This window comes from Solanum verrucosum, unplaced genomic scaffold, assembly GCF_900185275.1.
Source record: "Solanum verrucosum unplaced genomic scaffold, falcon-dt-bn FXZP01000260.1, whole genome shotgun sequence".
Classification (NCBI taxonomy): Eukaryota; Viridiplantae; Streptophyta; class Magnoliopsida; order Solanales; family Solanaceae; genus Solanum; species Solanum verrucosum.
The window spans coordinates 315,011-337,087 of NW_026019972.1; the positions used below are offsets into that span (position 1 = coordinate 315,011).

Consider the following 22,077-nt stretch of genomic DNA (forward strand, 5'->3'; position numbering starts at 1 on the left):
ACAATATATTACAATACTCGGATGAGTTATTACACTTTCTTTGGCTATTATATCACTAAATAAAGACATACATAGGTTGGATAGACCAATAATAATACTTAGTTTCTTACATTACTAGACGTGATTTTCTTCTAACAACAATGTATTTCATACCTGGATTTATTATTTATCTTTCTTTTGCTACTATATCACTAAGCGAGACATACATATTTGTTGGATGAACCAATAATAGAACTTGGTTTCTTACATTACTAAACGTGTATTACCTACTAACATCAGTTTATTTCATATTTGGCTGGAATTTTACTTTATCGTTGGTAACTATATCACTAAACGAGATATACATAGATTGACGGGCCAATAATAGAATTTGTTGTTAGTAGGTAATACATGTGTAGTAATGTAAAAACCAAGTTTTTGATCCTCCATTTATAGCGTTAATCTCCCTACTTTTCACTATAGATGTCCAATTTTGGCTTTTTCGATGTTGCTTCTGTAGAATTTATTGTTTGTTTTATGAGGACAGTGAGAGCCAACCTATGAGAGACAAAAACATGATTGTTGGCGTTATCTTGTTGATCGACAAACCAATTGGTTAGGCTTGAGTGTTGAAACACCACTTAATGGTACTAAGGAAATTTTAGACAGGGGATGATAGTGCTAGAAACATTGAGTGGACCAATCCATTGATTACTCTCAAACTTGCTAATACTAGCCCTTTTGTTTTTCTCTTTTTCTTATTTGGCTTGAATTTGAACTTCTTTGTTATTTTCTGCTAAAATGGTGATCTTGGGAATGTGTTTTTGGATTTATTTTGTGACATATGAAAGGAAAATTGGTAGAGTTTTCTACGATGTTTTGAATGTTGTTAGCAAGATTACATATATGTGATTAAGAAATAAGGTTCTTGAGTTTATCATTGGTGCCAAGTGGACATTCAGAATAATTCTAGCCTTTTCTTCTAGCTGTTGAAATAGCATAAGACTTTGATGGATTGCCACTGGTCAGTAGCTTGTGTACATAGCTGAAAGATTAGGAAAAATGAAAAGACTTAGCATTGCGTGTTGCTATGGTATGGTATGTGACAACAAGGTTGAAGTAGTTCAAAAGCTCCCATTGTTAGAGGAGTAGAGTATGATGTTGGGTTCTGAAGGTGATTAGGACGTCATGCGGAAGCTTACAATTGCAAATTATAAGACGATAAATTAGACGACACATAAAATTATACTAAAAGAAATATATTATTGTAGGATATGACCAATTGGCCTACATAATTAAAAACTAATCAAAAAACATAGAAACTGTAGAGAGAAAATCTCCCCATAAACAAAACTCTTAAAGAACTACATTGTGGATGTTATTGTTATGTGTTAGAAGAAAACAAACCTATATTTATAGAGTCCTAAAATCTTTTCTTACTAGGAAAGGAGTCCTAAAGGAGAAAATAAACCAAATATAAAATAATATTATATTTTCCTTTCAAGAAAAGTAAAAATATTTATGGTAATGTTTATTTTTTCTTTAAGGAAAAATAAATCTTAAATTATGATAAGAAAATCAGGGCAAAACCCTAACAAATCTCCCCTTTTGGCTGGATTTTCTTGACAAAGCGTGATCTGTCTTCTTCATTGCATGATAATCTTGTTCTTCACAAAATCTCCATCACTGTTGCTTGTCATGGTTAAAAATAAAGTTTAAAATATATGGGTTAAAAAAGGGTTAAAAATATTTTATTTTTATTCTTAAAAATTGCAGCAACAGGAATGTTGAAAATATGTTGAAACTTCTTCTCCACATGTAGCTTGACAAAAAAATCTTCATTAACATCAAATTGATTTGAAACCATCTTGAGCCTGTCTTCAACCTCGTTGAACCATAGGACCATCGGACCATGGGATCGTTAGACCATGTGCTCTGATACCACTTGTTGGGTTCTGAAGGTGATTAGGGCGTCATGCGGAAGCTTACAATTGCAAATCATAAGACGATAAATTAGACGACACATAAAATTATACTAAAAGAAATATATTATTGTAGGATATGACCAATTGGCCTACATAATTAAAAACTAATCAAAAAACATAGAAACTGTAGAGAGAAAATCTCCCCATAAACAAAACTCTTAAAGAACTACATTGTGGATGCTATTGTTATGTGTTAGAAGAAAACAAACCTATATTTATAGAGTCCTAAAACCTTTTCTTACTAGAAAAGGAGTCCTAAAGGAGAGAATAAACCAAATATAAAATAATATTATATTTTCCTTTCAAGAAAAGTAAAAATATTTATGGTAATGCTTTATTTTTTCTTTAAGGAAAAATAAATCTTAAATTATGGTAAGAAAATCAGGGCAAAACCCTAACATATGACACACACAACCATGTATATGTGAGAAATATTCTTGTAATTACTCCTCTTCTTGTATTGATAATTTTGTCAAAGATCTCCTTGGGACTATGTTCCTAAGGAAATCAAGATGTAATGATCATGTAGTGTTATTATTTATTTCTTAGAAATTGAGACAAATTGTTCTGAAAAAACTAAACACTTAGCATTCTAGATGTGCTATCAGTAAAGCAAAACTATGAATCACCTTCATAAATTAAGAAATCATACGTGATTTCATAGAAAGTAACTTTATATTCTAATTACTATGCCAATATTAGGTTTAGACTCTAGAGAGAATTATAAGAATATAAACAAAAAGAAAAGATGCTAAATTTAATCATTCTATAAGTTATTAATCATGTCCTTTGTTAGAAACTTTAATGTTTTGCATCTTTTTCAGTAAATATATTGAGATTTTATCTTTCTTCTTTATAAGTTTATTTTTTTCACTAAACTACATAAACTTCTATTTTTACAGCTCGAGAATTTGAATATGAAAAATCCATCATTCAAGAAAGTATGGAGCAAGTTGAAGTTCAAGAGTTCTTGTACTTTGATTAGGGGTAGTTTAAAGACGGCATCTTATTATTTATATATGCTGCTTTTTTTCATTTTTAGGAGTTGATAAAGATATGACATATCAACTTGAATATGATTTATCTTCTTTAATTAGTTCTTTGTATAATTACCAATGATGTTTTATATGAGTTTAATTATTAAATATATTTTCATGTGTTTCTGTGTATAAAACATTTAATATTATTCATTAGTATAAATTTTTGTATAACAGCAAATGAAAATGGGGTCATTAAAACTCATTTCCAAATATCTTATCAAATATAGAAATGGCCATTAGCGATGGAAAATTTGATCATTAAAAGTATTGATATTGAAACTAACATACAATTAACAAAATGAATTTTGATCGTTAAAAGTACTTATACATGGGGGAAATTCGGTCTCTAAAAAGACATATAACAATCAACATTTATTTGGTCGTTAAATGTACTTTTAATGACCGAATTGAAATCCAATTCGTTGACTTCTAACGTTGGGGTTTTTAACTACCAGTTATGATAGTATTTTCTCCGCTCGTTATTCATATTTAGCGACCTGATTTAGACTTTTAACGATCAAATTTTCCCTCTCTAATGACCATTTTTCTTGAAGTGTAAGATGAGTTTTTAGGACAAGCCCTCAACTAACTCTAACTGACTGAAACTGAAAGACTAAAATGAAGAAATAACAATAGGTCTTGTCCTCAAAAGATGAGGACTCACCAAACTTTGTTGCTGAGATTATATGAAATTGTACTAACCGCAAGATGGATATTGAGCATCTAAACCTATATTTTAAAATAATATAACACAAGAGATTATACGGTCAGTACTTTGAATGAACTGAGTATATGAGATGGGCACAATTTGAACATGATAAATCTCAAATATTGAACTAAACATGGAACTGAAATATGTGAGCTGATGCGATGACCAAAGAGTAAGACATACAACTAATAAATACTGAAATAATTGAATGCAAGATCAATGCTATAATCTAAAACTGAATTGTGGGAGATACTATTAACCGACATACTTTATTTGAGCTAAATGGAGTCCAATTTGTATCCAACTAAGAGGGTGCTCTGTACCTTGTCAGTCATGATTCGATGGGTGATCCTTAAAAACCTATGACGACACGTGATTCTGGGACTTATATATTGCTACTAAAGGTCTCAGTCCTAGCTAATTATAGGTGAGTTTTTAACCCTATGTCCGCTCAGTGCTAAATAATACTACCAACTGAACTTATGTTGATAACTGAATAATACTAACAAAATTGAATAGCTCAGAAAAATTGAAAATCTGATAATAACTGATAGACACTTTATCTGAAAGTATCTTTAAACATGCAAAACTAAAAAACTGAGTATAAAACTAATCATGACATTTTTTGTATTATGAAGAAAACATGCAATTTAAAACAACACAGTTTAGAGGCATCAAGTATTTGTATTCTCAGGGTTCAAAATATTTTAAGAAAATGTGTTGAGTCTTGTGGAAAAACATGTCTTTATAGACTATTCATGACAAGGTATTGAAAACAAAAGACATTCATGTTTTTCGTAAAATCCTAGATTTTTGTAGGAGTGAAATATTGGAGAACCAAGTTCATTTTGAGACTCAATGAGTGAAATGATACCCATTGATGAAATCGCACATACCTGGAATGAAAAGCCTTGGTATATTCCTACATGAACTTGAAGGTGAAGAACCCTAGTTTCTTGTTTGAGAGAGCTTATAATAGGGAGGTGTTTTTGTCGACTGGTTTCCCCTTAATTCCACTTAAGATAGGCCAAAACATTGTGGTGTAGGAGTTAAAAGATTGGGAAAAGACCAAAATAACCTTGACTAAAAAGTTGTCGGAACATTCCACGAGGGTCATCTACAAACCGTGGTTTGATCTAGATCCCATCTGTGGAATTCAGGGATAAAATTTTAGGCCTCAAAATTTCATTCTACGAGCCTAATTTATGAATCATAGATCGATTTACAACCCATTGTTGAATCCATGAAAAGTAGATTGAAAAATCAATTGCAAAAGTTCATTTTACAAGCTCAAACTATGGACCGTACTTTGGTTTACGGACAATAGATTAGACCCATAAACTCAGGTCCTGAAATCTATGTTGAGAGTGTCTCTAATGAAACAGTCATAAGTTTTTACTCCAAAATCAAATTAACGAATGTTTGATGGTGTTGGAAAGAAGACACATTTTTAATTTGATAGGTCATGAACTTACCTAACTCTTAATATTCTGAGAAATATAGTTGTTTAAAGTTGACATGTGTAGAAACTCATGCAAAAAACTTATACGGTAGGAAATATATGAACTCGATTTAGTGCTATAGGTCTCTTATGACCCTAACCACATTCGATACACTTCCTACACTTGGAAATGAACCTTAACACATAAACAAGCCTCACCTGGTCCAAACTAATACACTTATGATGAATGGTTCAAATATTTAGGATAGAATTCACCGAGATGTTACACCATGTATCCAGCATAATCTGCATAGCATAGCAAGCAAGGTGATTGATTCTATTCAGAGATCTAGAAAAAACCTCTGCACCCAAAATAAAAATAGAGGGGGATAGAGGATTACCATGTTTGAGACCTTAGGATGAGAAGAATTAGTCATATCTAGAGTCATTAATCAAAATAAAGTACCAAACATTCGAAATAAGATTTCATATAAGAGTGATCCATTTTTCTGATAAACAGATCTTTTAACGACTGCTATAAGAAAATTTTAACATTCTATCATAAATTTTAGCCACATCTAATTTGATAACAATATTACAATCAACATCAGGTTTAGACATTCCATGAACAATTGCTTGAGCAAGATAACATTTTTAGTAATCTACCTACTGGTAATAAAGCCGCTTTGACTTTGTAGAACTTATCTTTAAGTTTTGGTAGCATCTTTATCACATAAGACTGAATGTGCGCACTCCATTTCATCCACCATTAGGGATGGCAATGGGGTGATGTGGGGTGGGGGCGAGGCGGGTTGAGCTTAACCCATAAAATTTTTAATTCGACCCGCCCTGCATAACATTTTTTTTTCATTTTCAACCCGCCTCACCCCGCCCCGCATAGAATCGCTCCACATGAACCCGCCTAGCATAGTTTTTTTAAATATTTCTTTTTTTTTAGTTAAGTTTGATACTAAAAATAAAATTCATAAACATAAATTCATTTTTTCATTAAGTTGTATTAATTTAATAGGATAGTGACTTAATTTATTTTTTTTAGAGGTCAATTGAAAAACATGTAAGAAATTGAATTATTAATTTTGAACCATTTTGGTTTACTATCGTGAATATTTTAGTAGCTTTAAAGAAATTATCTTAATAAATAATGCTCTATCACTCTTATAACAAGTAAAAAAATTAAAATTAAATTTAAACCCACATAAACACATATACCCGCAACCCGCCCTACCCTGTGTTAAAAAAACCCACTTCAACCCGCCCTGCACAACCTTAAACCCACCCCACCCCGCATCCTCCCCGCCCCATTGCCATCCCTATCCACCATGTACCAATAAGGTGAGTGACATCCTAGTCAATCTTCTTATTTTTCTTGGATAATAGATCCAAGATATTTGAGACTTACTCTCTTTTACGCAATATGTGTATCAACCCTCACTTCTACACTAGTCACATGTGTTACGATGTTGAACTCACACTTCATGTATTTAATCTTGGACTTGCTCAATCTAAACCCTTTAGAGTCGAGCGTATGCTTTTCCGACCTCCAACCGCCAAGTTTCATCAACCAAAACTATATCATCCACAAATAATATACACCATGAATCCTCACCTTGATAAGAGGCATATTTGATTATGAAATGTATGGGGTGCATCCAGTAACAAAAAAACATTATAGTGGTGTTCAATGTAATTAACTTAATAAATTTTGATACGCTGTTTGCTTGCAACTCTCTCAGTGATAGAAGGTAACAGTGTAATAGATTGAAGAAAGATAAAGGTAGCAATTGAAAGCTAAGCTAGATTAGAAAGGGATCTAGATCTCTAGAACAGATTAAACAACAAAACCTTGCAAAGAAGAACCTAAATTATTAAGCTAACAATGGCAATTATCCTTGGGAAGTTGATATTATCTGGTGTAACGACACGATGTGTGGACAATTTTAACACATAAACCGACTCTCATTCAAGACTCAATTGTCTCCTTCTTAGCCCATTCGCAGCTCAAGGAATCAAATGTTGACTCATGTCAATCTTTCAAACATCTACTTATGATTTGTTTACTGCTCTTACTCTAAAAGTCATTTCAGTTTCCCCAGGACATCAACACAGATGCAGTTTACCAACATCATAGACACAACTGTAACAATTAATGAATTAGACCAAACATGGAATCTGCATCTTTAGAAACAAAATGAACACAAGTTAGTTCACTTTGGCCAAATAATTACGGGTCTAAAATAGACACGCAGCTTACTACATATTACAAACATCTTTGCAATTCTCATGATCAAGGCTATAACCTTAGGGTTCATTTACCATTTCCGATGAAAATCACTATTAGTGTGTTTTGTCCTCCTGCCCATTTCCTCTAAAAGCCTGATTCATATTCTTTATCTTTCCAGATGCAACCTTGGGCAGCTGTAGAGCGTTCTGACTTCGAGAAATTAATCAAAATTTGCATGAGAACTGTAACAGTCATGAGAGCAGCTGATATTGCAACACCCTTCCATGACGACAACAAGGCAGTTGCTTGTAAGATTTTTATGGTTCTAAGATAAGAATGCATGCCCAAGATGCAACTATATGTTATTTAGGAGAGACAACAGATAGTTTGATATAAGAAAGGAATTGAAATATCCCCAACATAATCAGAAAGTATCTTACCACAAGGGATTTGATTGGGTGGCATTGTCTTGCAACTTTTCTTCTCCAAAAGTGTCTTCGGCAATATGTTTGTCCAATAACTTACTGGTGGAAAGCAGGTCACAAGACAACACCAAAAGTGCTTTTTAGACATCACAAATAAGCACAAGAAAGGGTCATTCCACAAAAAATATTTTGGCAAGGATAATTTTCTTATTGAAGGAATTTTGGCAAGGATACGTAACAAGGACAAACCTTAGCCACATAGATATCTCTACACCATTGGGCTATGGCATCATCATTTTCAGGCAGATCCTTCATCTCATGCTGCTTGAGATACACATGCACCTACGCAAAAGCAAAAAAAATCAACTAAACACTAGAAGAAAATAAACCACTATCTCAACACATTTTTAAGTGCTACAAGGCACCACAAAGATACAAGGCTTAATGTTGTGGCTTCATTAACATCTATGAATAGGATAGGCGAAATGGTCTGATGGACCCTTATACTTGTATGAGTTTGTATTCTAGACTCTTCTACTTGATCTTTTGTCAACTGAACCCTTAAACTTAATTAAAATGAGACTTTTAAACCCTTCTGACCATTGACCGAGCTTATGTGGCATTTATTTTGCTAACTCATTACAGCGCGTGCTATCACATTTTAAAAGGCGAGTGAGAGAACTGAATTCGCTTTAGAAAATATTAAATAAAATTAAAAATAAAAAATAAAAAAAAGTTCCCAACCCCTCCTTCCATTGTCGTCCCCAAAACCGTAGCCACTATCAAATTTACTAGCTTCAGCAAACCCATCAATTAAAGTATCATAAACAACCTCATTTGGTTCTACACCTGCTTTGGACATTTCATCAAAGACATCAACAATATCAGAAACCCTACTCCTACACACATAAGTCATAACTAGTAATTAGGCAAAGAAGGTAGAACCTCAAGGTTTAAATCTCAATTGAGTGTTTTGGCAAGTTTTAGTGGTGCCGAAAGTTTCGGATGTTGAACAAGAAAGCATTCAATGGCGATTTCGCTCCAGTAGCTATGGATCTTACATGGTGGTTATTTGGTGATTTGAGTGATGACGATGAACATTAATTGAGCGATTTCACTCTGATAGCTATGAATCTTCCATGGTGGTTATTTATTGCTTTAACTGACAGATGATGACGAGAAATTGAGAAGAGAGTAAATAGATTTTTTTTTCAGAGTTCGGGTTTGAGTTTTGACTGTGTGGTCTTATTCTTTCAGACTCAAAAATCTGCCACAATCCAACATTAAGAAAACGTTGTCGGTTCATGTCAGTTAGTCAAATGCTACCTATCATCAAACCCCCAACTTGTGGTTTTTGAGATATTCATTATCATTTTTCGAAGAAGAAAGGAATTAGGGGAATGGAGATGGCGTTAATGGTGGTTGTGAGTTGAGGGAGGCGGATGATTGGTGAAAGATAAAACTATTTTATTTTATTTTTTAAATCGGAAACTTCTTATTTTTATCTCTAATATGGAGTAACATTTTTGGTTAATAATTTAAAAATAGCTATGAAATAATTATGACATGACATTAATATATCTGATGTGGTTATGACATGTCATTTATGTAAGGGAGAGTGAGCTACACACATAGTTGGAGGGGCTTAAAAGTCTTATTTTAATTGAGTTTAAGGGATCAATTGACAAATGATTAAGTAAAAGGGTTTGAAATACAAAACACATACAAGTACAAGGATCCACCAGACCATTTCACCAATAGGATATGCCGAACTCCTCTTTTTCCATTGGCATGCATTGGAACTCCCACATCACACATCAGTTGTGGCAAGCATAAGCAAGAAGTTCTTTCAAAATGCACTGGCCGTTAACCTGAACTTCCACTCTCATCCACAAGAGATCCACTTCACTGTCCCTATTAAGATTCCTCTAGGACTTCCACTTCAAGTACATTTACTGAAGCCCATCTTAAAGTCTGAAACAAGCTTAAGAATCCTATTAGGTTCGGCTCTGGACGATCTTACAAAAACAGCTGTTGAGTCACATTGACAGGATGCAATTATGTCATTAAGAATCAAATTAGAGTCATCACTAAAAATAATAATCAAATCTACTCCCTCCTTCCCAACTTGTTTGGCACTACTACTTCCTTAGTAGTCCCAATCCAAAAAGAAACGCAAATTTCTATGTCCAGAAACAATTAACTTTAAACTCCCATTTTACCCAGAACTAGAAGCTTTTACAACCACACAAATGTTATGGCATGTTTAAAACCACAAGTTTCAAAAGTCTTATAGCCACACCGTTGTGGCATATTTAACCTTTCTGCCAAGTCAAATGTACCAAGCAAATTGGAACATGAGTTTTTTTTCTGTAATTATCCATTGGCAGAGAAGGAAAAAGAGAAACAGAGTTCCAACTTAATGGATAGTTTTATTTACCACAGAAGGCTGCCCCTTGAAGAGTTTCAGCATTGTAGGTGCAGGTGAACTTTTGGAGATGCATATTGTTGCATCATAAATAGCTGGAACAAATGAGTGCATGAATTACTGCAGTAACAAAACCCTGAAACCAACAAAATACAAAGACACCACTTCAGGATATATACTAAAGAGATTGCAACGCAACGAAAGAATAGAGTAAAAGTGGACTAGAATCCATTATAAACTTGGGAAAAATCTGTTTGGCATGCCTTAATCGGTGTATTGCATTAGAGGCAACCTTGACAAATACAATCGTGTGATCTGTGAATCTGAAAGAATCAGTCTCTTATTTATATTTCAATGGTTTTCTCTTCCTTTTATTTTTTGAGAGCGCATTATTAACAAAGAAACAAGGAGTTGTCAAAAACATCTACAACGTATTTAGATTGCTACAATTTTAAAGTTGGAAAATCCAATCTCCTAGTTCTTCATTACTCGATTATTTAAGAGTACAACAAGTCATCCACCATCTCTTGTAATTGTCCGCAAATTTTGAGATCCAGGCAATCGGCAAGATTATCAGATTTACTAAGCAAGTGTAGTGACCCTTTCTCTCTTTTATTTTGTTCTTACCTTTTTCAATATAGGCAACTATACTCGAATTTCAAACTGCGATTTTGACATATAGAAGGTTTTTATACGTGCAGAAGCAACTACACCCACCAGCTAATTCTTAGGCTAAGCTCCTCATGGCACACTTAGCTTCTTCCAACGGGGCAATGGGTTGTTTGACAGTATTCTTCTTGAATAAAGAATTTCAAAAGATAATGATTAGGGAAGCAAAAAACCGCCAAGTGATTTCTCCTCTTTTGTTGAAGCCTTGGCGGATAGAGTTACCTAGTACCTATGCTAGAGCAGGCACTTTGTAGATTGATTGAGGTGCGCACAGGTTGACTTGAATACCATCATAATAAAAGTAAAAGAGTAAACAAAAAAAATATATTGATCACTCAATTAAACTACCCAGCAAAGCAGCAACTTGATTGTCCGTACACTAATAACAGTATTACACTGTCGTAAACATCAAACTGGAAAGCACAATACCAAAACAAAAAAAGAACATGAGACCAAGCAGCTTACGCAGTTCTGCAATTTAAAAGCTGTAGTGAAAGGAAAACAGTGTAGTATTACCTAATCTAGAAGCAGGAAACACTTGGATATCCATAAACAAAAAATTGATGAGCAATCATCTAGCATTGTTTCCATGCAGCTGAGCAGCTCTTAGACTAGGCTCATCCTGAAGTGACATAAGATGCTGGATGTTATTCGTATCCTGTAAATTACAAAGTGCAAAACTGGAAGACAACGGACAAACCTGCAAACCATATGTGAAGCTCGGCTGCCTAAAATCCAAATGCCCCTATATAAATGAAAGAATCATTTAAAAAAATTCATGCTCTGAATCATAATTTCTAGCCAATAATGTTAAGTAGCGGCATACATACTAGTCCTGGAATGCTTTGTTGAGACCCAAAAAAACCATCATGGCCAGGTGCAATTATATTGAGTTGTCCCTGCAGCATGATTAGAAGAAATTTCGTTTACATGGATCTTAATCTAATTTGTTAAGAAAATCTAACTTAATAGACCCATATCACATACCAGTCCTTGCATATTCTGTTGGTTAACATAATAGCCATCATGGGGAGGTTCCATCAAATTCAACTGTATCTACCAGTGAACACTAATTAGAGATCATAACAATAGAAAATCACAAAATTCTTTGTACAGACTAATTCTCTTTTTGTGAGATCAAGCAATAATCAGAAATGTGATTTAGAGATTGTAACCTACCAGTCCCTGCACATTCTGATGTGTACCATAATAGCCATTCAACGTCATTCCACCCACAGTAAGATTATCCTATAACCAGCAAAGTAATAAAATTAATGTATCACCAAAGTCTCACACGAGCAAATATATAGTCACTAGGGACAAAAAGGACATGTAGCAAGTCCCAACATTTCTGAAAGGTTTAAAACTACCACTGCTTGTAGAAAGGATTTATCATATACTGAAAGCATTTCTTATGGACTTGGCTATAGGCAACAAAATAATAAATACAGTGCTAAGAAACAAACCATTTGTTGTAAGCTGTCTTGAGCTTCAACGATTGCAGCTTCTGGTTCAGAGTGCACCTGAGATACCATTATGTTAATGGTCACGTCAAAGGAGCCAAATTATTATAAAAAGTTATGCTAAAAACATCAATGATCCTAAAACTAACCTTCCGTTTCTTGTTTGTATTTTTCTTCCTACTTGTTTTGGTAGCATGAATCCCTTGAGTATCTTCTTCAAGATCACGAAGTCCAACAGCACTGCTGCTACATTCTGTTAATGCAGAACTTCTATTGTTAACATTCACACAGTTCTTTAGAGCTTCATCTAGGGCACGGAAGGCAATGCCGTAACTCTCCTCAGATAAAGAACCCTCCTCACCCAGTTCAATTGCCCTTCTACATAGATCATTGTATCTTTGTACTCTGGTTTGAATTCTTTCAGTCCCCTCAAACATTAACTGTATATTCTTTGCATCTTTGGTCCACCTCTTCAAAATATATTGGGATGGGATGATTGAAAGACCACACATCTGAAGAACAATCATTGCATGCCTACAGAGGAAACCATTGTATTCAAATAGAAGGCACGAACAAGAAACATCTGATCTTGCCTCATTCCATGTGACCATAAAATTTTCATCTTTCTCGCAGTCATCAACTCTAAAAGTTACATTTTCCCCATTTTCAGCTTCCTTCTTTGGATGACACCCAACTACACCCAATACTTCAACTTGAAATTTCTTAAAGATTGTATGTGTATAAATTGTTGACATCTGCTTTTCCCACGGTGAAGGTGATTTCAAAGCTGGTTGTTTGTGCAATGTATCAAAGTCTGATATTGCTTCCTCTTCATATCGATTTTGCAGAATCATTCCATATTGTCTCATAAACTCTTTGAGACTGATTTTCTTATGAATGTACTTGTCAAAGAAGGAGCTTATACTCTCCGACCGTTGAGCTGTTGACATTCCAGCCATAAAACTGCCTCTCATGTAAGCTGGAATCCACTTTTTGCGGTCCTCATACAGTGTATGAATCCATTCATTCTCTTGCAGTTCAAATCTGCTAACCATCTTCCACCATCTTAAATCAAATTGTTCATCAGTTACCGACTTAAATATACACTTGCTGAATTTTTGCATGAAATTCTCATGCTGCTTTACTACATGAGCAAGTATTTCCGGGATTCTTTCAAGCACATGCCAAAGCGCAAAGCAGTGACTTGAACATGGGAAAACTTCTTCAAGAGCGGATTTGAGTGACTTATCTTGATCAGTGATTATCACTTTTGGAGCCTGCCCACCCACTGCTCTAAGCCACGTCTTCATTAACCACACAAATGTTGGTTTGGTCTCATCTGCTATAAGTGCACATCCAAGCAACATAGGTTGACAATGATGGTTTACCCCAATTAAAAGAGCAAACGGCATCTTCTCATTGCTTTTCATATAGCTGGTATCAAAGAAAACCACATCACTAAAGCTGACATAGTCTTTCCTACTTTTGGCATCAATCCAGAATAAGTTCCTTAAGCGTTGATCTTCATTGAGATCAATTGCATAAAAGAAATATGGATTTTCTTTCTGGATATGCATGAAATACTCGAGCATAACTTGAGCATCTCCCTCTTCTAATGACAAGCACAGACCTTTGTCAAACTGGTAATTTAAATCATTAGTCAGCAAGCCAACTTCTTGACTTCCACCACATTGTCTAGACATCTCAACATACATCTTTCTTGTTCGTTCACTAACAGCATTAAGAATATCAATGTTATTTTTCTCTGCAAGTTTAACATTCCTGTGGATTCGGAAATGATAAGCCAAGGCTGGTAAAAGCTCATGATTATGATCTTTTATAAACTCATGGATATACCATTTTCCATCACGCTTTCTCTTAACATGCATGCTTGCTTTGCAATCAGTCTTTTTGACACTAGGACGCCTACTACTGCCAGTATCTGATTCTGGAGTCGTGCCATATCTAGAACATGCAAATTTAGCATCGATAAATTCTTTTGATTTCTTGGAGCGACGGCTGTTCTTAATTGAGGTTGTGAATCCCATGGACTTGGCATACTCTTGGTAAAATGCATACGCAGCCTCATGGGACTCAAATTCTATCCCATCATGTGGCTCAAAATCTGCATGTTCTTCAACTCCAGTAATACTTCTCTTTGGAGAACGAGAAACTCCGCCATCCCTACTGTGACATGACTTATCTACAGCATCAACCATATCACCAATCAATTGAACACTACTTTGCACAACATCGCCATGATCAACCATTTTTTGGACAACATTTCAGTTCTTTTTGCTTAATCATGTTGTGTGAAAAGTTCTTCAAGAGTTATTTCCATGAGAAATCAATCTTCTCCAGCAATAGCTGGAGAGAAGAAAATGCCAAGTCAGTACTAAAAAATTACTTTTTCTTGTTGATAGATCTGCACTAAACATTAAACAATTTAAAGTATGCAAAAGTTTCAAGTAATCTAACTCACCTTCGTGAAGAAACTTAAAAATCAACAGACTAAAGTTGACCTGAACCTTGTTTACAATCCACAGTTCAGCAGCAAGTTGAAACCCAAGTTTAGCACCCACGAAGAGAAATGTTTCTACTTTATTCCTACAATAAGCAAATGAGTTATGATATACAAAAAGTTGTCTGCAATATCGTACAAAATAAGAGATCCCTTTTAACTATGCTTAAGCCAGTACATTTTGAATTCCAAATGGATATCACATGAAGTGGAGTAAAATAATAATAATAAACTGCAATGTGTTGAATAGTTTTCTTTAGTGGATTCATTTCTCTCAAAAAAGCAGCTTTCAAGCAGCCCAGCTAGAAAAAAACCATGATTTCATTCTTAAAAATAACAATTAATCCAAATGGGATAGTAACTGAAAGAATTCAAGCCAACTCAGAAAACTTATCAAGTGATGATGATGCCTAAAAGAAGGCTATCATTTCTTAAAGGTATTAAAATGGACTTGTAAATTTAGGAATTTTAGAGCAACAAAGGAGGAAACACTCAGATCAAGAATGATAAATTAGGCTCAGTATAGATACTTAAATACAAATAGCTAACAAAATTATTCCAATCCAACTGAGATTTGAATGAACATGCCAAAAAAATAAAAAATCACAACTATATCAAAAACATAGTGAACTGATAGGATTTCAACCGATGTGACTATGAATCTAAAATGAACAGGACATCAAACTGAAAGGATGAGATGTTAAATTCTAAATAGGCAAACGACAGCATTTGAGCCAAAGTAACTACAATAAAAGCATGATTTATAAGCAGAAATTAAACTATGCTTTTCTGAACAAGATTAGGCTACATCAAAATCATGAAACTGATTCAGAGTAGCATATCACCACTTCACATACACATATCCAGATCAAATTCAAATAAAAACAAACAGAAGTAAGAATGGAAAGCTAACCTTTGAATAAGCACATAAACATTGAGCCAAATCAACTGCTAAATAGTAGACTAAAGCTAAAACAAAAGTAGAACTAATAAACAAGTATACCTCAGCGACACCGGAACAACGACCTCGAAACGATGAGCTTCGCCGCAAATGAAGCTTTTGAATTCCAATATTTCGAGAGAGATTTTAGGATTTTTGAGGAATTTGGGGGGAAATCGAGGGGGGATTCCTGATGAAAATTTGAGTAATGTACGAATTGAACTCGGATTTGGAATGAAATTCTGATTTGGGGGAAATGACGAGATGAAGAACGAAGTGGTAAAACCTGGCTCGGTTCGAGAAGGTTCTTGGTACGAATTCCGTGTTCTCCGTGTGGGATTGTACTGGCTTGGATGAGAGTCGATTAGGGTTAGGATTTCTGGTCAAGCGTGGGAAAGAAGAAGAGACAGGGTGTGGGGTCGGGTGGTACGTATATATATGAGTATGTATTTTTGCTGAAAGAGTGGGAAATTGGGTTGGGTTGGGTTAAAGCAGATTTGGGTTAGTAAGAAAAGGGTGGTAAGTATTATTTTATTATTACGGTCTGTTTGTTCATGCAATATGAAATCATGAAATGAAATTGAAGTTTTGCTTGGACATGTCATATGAAATTTTTGTGTCGTATATTTTCTCATAAACATAAGAATATCATAAGTTGTAAAACTATTAAAATAACCATAATTATTTATTCAATCTTATCAAATAAATAAAAAATTATAAAATCGCATAATAAATTATTACAAAACTATTTTTTCTCCACTTAAGTAACTATTTCATCTAATTTTAATTGATCAAACTTTAATTTAGTAAAAAAAAATTGAACATAAATTATAGTGTACTAGTCTTTAATATAATTTTCCCACATAGTACGAACAATCTCCTCACGTTGAATTTGCATTTCTCGATCATATGACCGAGAAGACGAAGCAACATTGTTACTTTGAGCCATTTGTTGGTCAATATCATCCACAACTATATTTTCATGCTCATAGACCATAAATATTTCATCACTCATTTGGTATTCTCGCATACTATGTACTGATTTTTTCCTCTCTCTAAAACTCTCCTCCTTCTCTCTAACCTTCTTATAACAACCTTACACGTTTGTGCTCCTAACAGTAACAAAAGACCGCTAATGGTCAACTTTGCTAACTCCACGAGCAGCTGCTCGCCATGGCTTCCGGCGCACAGAAGCTAGATCTTCCGCGTGCCCCCCCAAAACCACCAAATCCATCCACATCGGACTTTCCTCCGTTAAATGGTCTGACTATTTCCACCAACCCAAATGAACAAATCTATCCTAAAGATCCTTAAATTAACTATGTGGCAGCTCTTAGGGTATCAAATGGCAGAAACTCAAAGAAGACGGTGAAGCTTCAACATCGTCCTTACGAATTCTTAGAAGGTAAGCCTGTAGTATCCTTTTCTAAAGAGGAAAATGACCGATTGGCTGAAATTCGCAAACTTACCATCGTAGGTAAGTTTATAAGGATTAGACCTTCAATTGAAAAAATCAGAGAGGATTTCTCGAAAAATATTCCTATAAAAGGATCAGTTAAGATAGGAGCCTACAATATGTATCATGTATTCATAGATTTCGACCTAGAAGAAGATCACAGAAATGTTTATGGTCGAAACTATCTGAATATTTGTAATACCCAAATGAAGTTGTTGAAATGGATGCCGAATTTCAAACCTGAAGCAAAAACAACCTTGGCCCCTGTTTGGGTTAATCTTCCAGATCTTAGATGGCATTTTTTCGAGTGGGAAGCTCTGTGTAGAATAGTGGCCCCAATTGGTCTACCCATTATCACTGATAAAGCCACTATTTCCAAAACAAGGCCGACCACAACAAAAATCAAAGTGGAAGTGGATTTAACAAAAACCATGGTGACAGAAATCCAAATAAAGGTAAAAGGTGAAGATGGGAAATCTGAGTCTATCACTCAAAGGGTAGAGTATGAAAGTGTACCCGATTATTGTTTTCACTGTAAAGTGCAGGGACATAAAGATGACAGTTGTAGAATGCTACATCCCGAACTACGAAAGATGGTTGATCAAAATGACAACAAAAATAACGAGAAGACTCAGAGAGAAAGAATGGAGCCACCGAAAGATTCAACTTGTTCTCAAATGAATATGGAAGTGGAAGCCACTAAAAGCAACCTAAGTGAAGGAACCCCTCAAACATGCCAACAAGAGGTCAACGAAGCGAACAAAGATGAAGAAGGATGGAAACAGTCACAAAAGGAAAAGGAAAAGGAAAAGGAAAGAATAAATACAAAGAGGACACAAATCCATTCAAAAAGAGTACTGAAGGAGAACCAATTTCCGAGAAGGTTCAAATCATAAAAAATGTCAAGGAGATCAGTGGTCAGAGCGAGATTGGAAAAACGGGAGTGTTTGGAATGACCTTCACTGCTCAAAATAAAGACAAACAAGAAACACCAAGTAACAAAAAAGGTAAACGAAAGGTAACAACTAATCAGAGGACTGCCCAAGAAACGTATACTCAAACCTCTAGTAAAGGTAAAAGAGTCCAGAAGAAGAATATGGAAAACATGAACCCTCCTTACGAAAGGAGAACAAGAAGCAGAAGAGGAATTAGTGGAGAATCCATCAACAATGATACCAACAAGGGAGATAACACTATGACCAAGAATATCCATCCAAACTCTGCGAAAGAACTGGAGGGAACAATAGAGATATCCCAAAACTTTGAATCCCATGACAACATGGATATGGGAAAAGATTTAAATCTAGTCGACAGAGGAAAAGATGGTAATCAGAGACAAATGAACGAAGGGATTAACCAACCACTCGATGATCCTGGAGAAAGTAAAAATCAAATGCAGCAAGCTGATAACACGGACATCTTAACTAATAAAGTTGAGGATGATGAATACAAACATTATGAATCAGCTTCAGAGGAAGAGATGGATGAAGATCAATTTCATGATGTTGTGGAGCCTCACCTAGACAAAGATACCAACAAGGTTATGGAAAAACAAACCAGGGAAGAAAACAATCCTTATTTTGTAACTGTACAAGATCAAAATTCTTCTTCCTTATCTAAGATGATAACCAATAGCGGACTACCTTCAGTCAATGAGGACAAGTCTAAGATGGTCAATCATAAGGAAGATCGCATGGATATGCAAAGTTCTAATCTCACTAATTCCAAATGATTAGTACAATCTCATGGAATATTAGGAGTGTTAGAACTGTAAGTGCTTTTGAAAGACTCAAAACTTTAAAGAACCAATACAAAATCTCTTTTATCAGCTTGCAAGAACCTTTTATCCGAGCAGAACAAGTCGGTTTCTATATGAGACACTTGGATATGCAAGGTTCTTATGTGAATATTAACAATAAAATTTGGCTCTTTTGGACCAATGATTTCAATGTCAACATCATCAAAGATTCTAAACAACATATTACTTGCCACATTAATCATGTAGCTTCAGGAATTGCTTACCATGCATCCTTTGTTTATGCTAAGTGCAGGACAACTTTGAGGAAGCTCCTTTGGGAAGATCTAAGCTCTTTGTCTAACACAATTCAAGGATCATGGAGCATTCTGGGAGATTTTAATGTCATAGCTGAGGTGGAAGAAAAGACCGGAGGCACTCCATATAGATTGGACAAAAGTTTTGATTTCATTAATTTTATTGAGGAATGTGGGATGCAAGATGCAGGTTTTGCAGGGAATATTAACACATGGTGTAATAACAGGGATGCGCCAAACACCATCTGGAAAAGACTGGATAGAGTCTTGTACAATTCTGAGTGGTTTGATAGTTTTAACACTACTTATGTTACTCATTTACCTATTACCTGCTCTGATCACTCTCCTTTAATTGTGCAGTTCAGTAATAGAGAAGAGGAATTCATCAAATACTTTAAGTTTCTAAATATTTGGACAGAGCATCCTTAATTTCGGGAGGCTGTTAAGAATGTTTGGGATGAAAATCATCAAGGAAATCCATTATGGGTACTACACCAAAAACTGAAAAGAACGGCTTCTCACCTGAGCAATTGGTTTAAAAATACCTATGGCGACATCCATAGTGTGACAAAGACAATGGAAACAAACATCGCCATGCTGGAACAATCCCTCCAAGAAGATAACACTCCTGCTAACAGAACCAACCTTAACAAGGCGAAGGCTGAATATGTCCATCACTTAAAAATTCAAGAAGCTATTCTAAGACAGAAGGCTAGAGTGAGATGGCTAAAAGATGGAGATGCTAACTCTGCTTACTTCCACAGGGTCATTAAGAATAGAAGAAGAAGGCTCAGCATCAACAAAATCATGGATGAAAATCAACAATGGGTAGAAGGAAATGATAAGGTGGCTGAGGCAGGAGTGAGATACTTCAAAGGAATTTTCAGTCAAACTCCCGAGTTTAATGATTACTCAAACCTAGAAGCAATCAACATCATGATCACTGAGGAAAACAATGTTTCCCTGATTGAAATCCCGAGTGAAGAAGAGATTAAGAGTAATCTAATGTCAATGGATCCTAATAGTGTCCCTGGGCCTGATGGATTCACAGCTATGTTCTTTCAATCTTGTTGGGATTTGGTTGCTTACGATATTACTAATGCTTTTTATGCCTTCTTCTGTGGGGCTAACTTGCCAAAATGGTTAAATCATACTTGTATAGCTATGATCCCTAAAGTCAATTCTCCTCAAAGTTTCTCTGATATGAGACCTATAAGCTTATGTAATGTAATTAGCAAAAAATCTTCAAAAGTTCTAAACTCTAGGTTGAGCAAGATCCTTCCTTCTCTAATCAGTAACAATCAAAGTGGTTTCATAAAAGGTAGATCCATTATTGAGAATGTTCTTTTAGCTCAAGAAATTATCCAAGATATTGATAAGCTGAATTTTAATGGTAATGTTGTTCTTAAGCTTGATATGGCTAAGGCATATGATAGGGTATCTTGGCCTTATTTATGCATTCTCATGAGAAGGATGGGATTTTGTGAAACCTGGATTGATATGATATACAGACATATTTCTAGTAACTGGTACTCCTTGCTAGTTAATGGAAATAGACATGACTTTTTTAAATTAGAAAGAGGCCTTAAACAAGGAGACCCTATTTCTCCTTCCCTTTTTGTAATAAGTGCTGAATTTCTGTCTCAAAAACTCAATGCCTTGAACAACAATGTTGAATTCCTTGGATTTAGCATGAATAGAAGATGCCCCTTTATTAATCACCTAGCCTTTGTTGATGACATTATTTTGTTTTCCAGCGGTTGCAGGAAATCCTTAGAACTGATGATGGGGCTCTGAGTACATATGAAAAAGTATCAGGACAGATGGTGAACAAACAGAAATCAAGTGTGTCCATCTCTCCCAAAGAACATTATCAAGCAATAACAAAGATAAAAGAGATTACAGGAATTGTTCACAAGAGCTTTCCAATCAAGTACCTAGGGTGCCCTCTTTATGTTGGAAGGAAAACTACAAATCTCTTTTCAGATATGATGGGCAAAATTTTGAACAAAATTGGGGGTTGGCATACTAAAATTCTATCAGTAGGAGGGAGGGCAGTACTTATTAAACATGTCCTACTATCTATGCCAATCTATTTTCTTGCTGTTATGCAACCCCCAATAGGAGTTATGAACCAGATTGAAAGAATGCTTAACAAATTCTTCTGGGGAGGTACATATGAAGTTAAGAAACACCACTGGGCTTCTTGGGAGAAAATGTGCTACCCATATGAAGAAGGAGGAGTAGCGTTTAGGAGAATTCATGATATTTGTGCTGCATTTACTGTGAAACAATGGTGGAACTTGAGGGCTAGGGAATCTCTGTGGGGTGATTTCATCCTAGCTAAATATTGTCAAAGAATTCATCCTGTTAAAAAAAAAATGGTACTCAGGGAACTCTCAATCTTGGAATGCAATGTGCAAAGTAAAAGTGACTATGGACAAACACATCATATGGAAGATAGGAAGAGGAGAGGTATCCATGTGGTATGATAACTGGTCAGGTATTGGAGCTCTTTGGACTTTCCTTGCTGAAGGCAGAATCCCCAGAAATGATAATCTTTCTGAAATATTATTGAATGGCCATTGACAATGGGGTAGTTGGGATCTTTATTTGCCGGACCATGTAATGAACCACATAAACTCTATGCAGATCAATATCAATCCGAATGTGAAAGACAAAGCTATTTGGACTCCTGATGAAAAAGGCAACTTCACTATCTCCTCA

At 35.1% G+C, this 22,077-nt stretch overlaps 2 protein-coding genes across 4 annotated transcripts; one reads left to right on the forward strand and one right to left on the reverse strand.

Moving 5' to 3' along the window:
• Nucleotides 1–7,326: 7,326 nt before the first annotated feature.
• On the reverse strand, nucleotides 7,327–15,939 carry LOC125817196 (protein FAR-RED IMPAIRED RESPONSE 1). Of its 3 annotated transcripts, none has more exons than XM_049496743.1 (12): nucleotides 15,906–15,939; nucleotides 14,864–14,988; nucleotides 12,531–14,748; nucleotides 12,385–12,441; nucleotides 12,098–12,166; nucleotides 11,906–11,968; nucleotides 11,749–11,817; nucleotides 11,619–11,663; nucleotides 11,435–11,540; nucleotides 10,262–10,385; nucleotides 8,071–8,145; nucleotides 7,327–7,920 (listed from the first exon to the last, which is right to left on the reverse strand). In XM_049496743.1, the coding sequence occupies exons 3-9, from the start codon at nucleotides 14,649–14,651 to the stop codon at nucleotides 11,490–11,492; spliced, it is 2,475 nt and encodes an 824-aa protein (XP_049352700.1). In that variant the 5' UTR covers nucleotides 14,652–14,748; nucleotides 14,864–14,988; nucleotides 15,906–15,939; the 3' UTR covers nucleotides 7,327–7,920; nucleotides 8,071–8,145; nucleotides 10,262–10,385; nucleotides 11,435–11,489. The 3 variants fall into 3 exon arrangements, with proteins under 3 accessions (XP_049352700.1, XP_049352698.1, XP_049352699.1); XM_049496741.1 differs by having other exon boundaries at nucleotides 11,906–11,974; XM_049496742.1 differs by lacking the exons at nucleotides 7,327–7,920; nucleotides 8,071–8,145 and adding an exon at nucleotides 9,624–9,852 and having other exon boundaries at nucleotides 11,906–11,974.
• A 3,087-nt stretch (nucleotides 15,940–19,026) lies between these two features.
• On the forward strand, nucleotides 19,027–19,779 carry LOC125817207 (uncharacterized). Its single transcript, XM_049496754.1, has one exon. The coding sequence runs from the start codon at nucleotides 19,027–19,029 to the stop codon at nucleotides 19,777–19,779; it is 753 nt and encodes a 250-aa protein (XP_049352711.1).
• The last annotated feature ends 2,298 nt before the right edge of the window (nucleotides 19,780–22,077 follow it).

Coding starts and splice junctions, on each gene's coding strand:
- LOC125817196 (XM_049496741.1), bottom strand. CDS start 14,651: ATGGTTGATCATGGCGATGTTGTGCAAAGTAGTGTTCAATTGATTGGT. Junction 12,442..12,530: donor ATACAAACAAGAAACGGAAG/GTTAGTTTTAGG, acceptor ATGGTATCTCAG/GTGCACTCTGAACCAGAAGC. Junction 11,541..11,618: donor GCTTCACATATGGTTTGCAG/GTTTGTCCGTTG, acceptor ATGTCACTTCAG/GATGAGCCTAGTCTAAGAGC.
- LOC125817207 (XM_049496754.1), top strand. CDS start 19,027: ATGATTAGTACAATCTCATGGAATATTAGGAGTGTTAGAACTGTAAGT.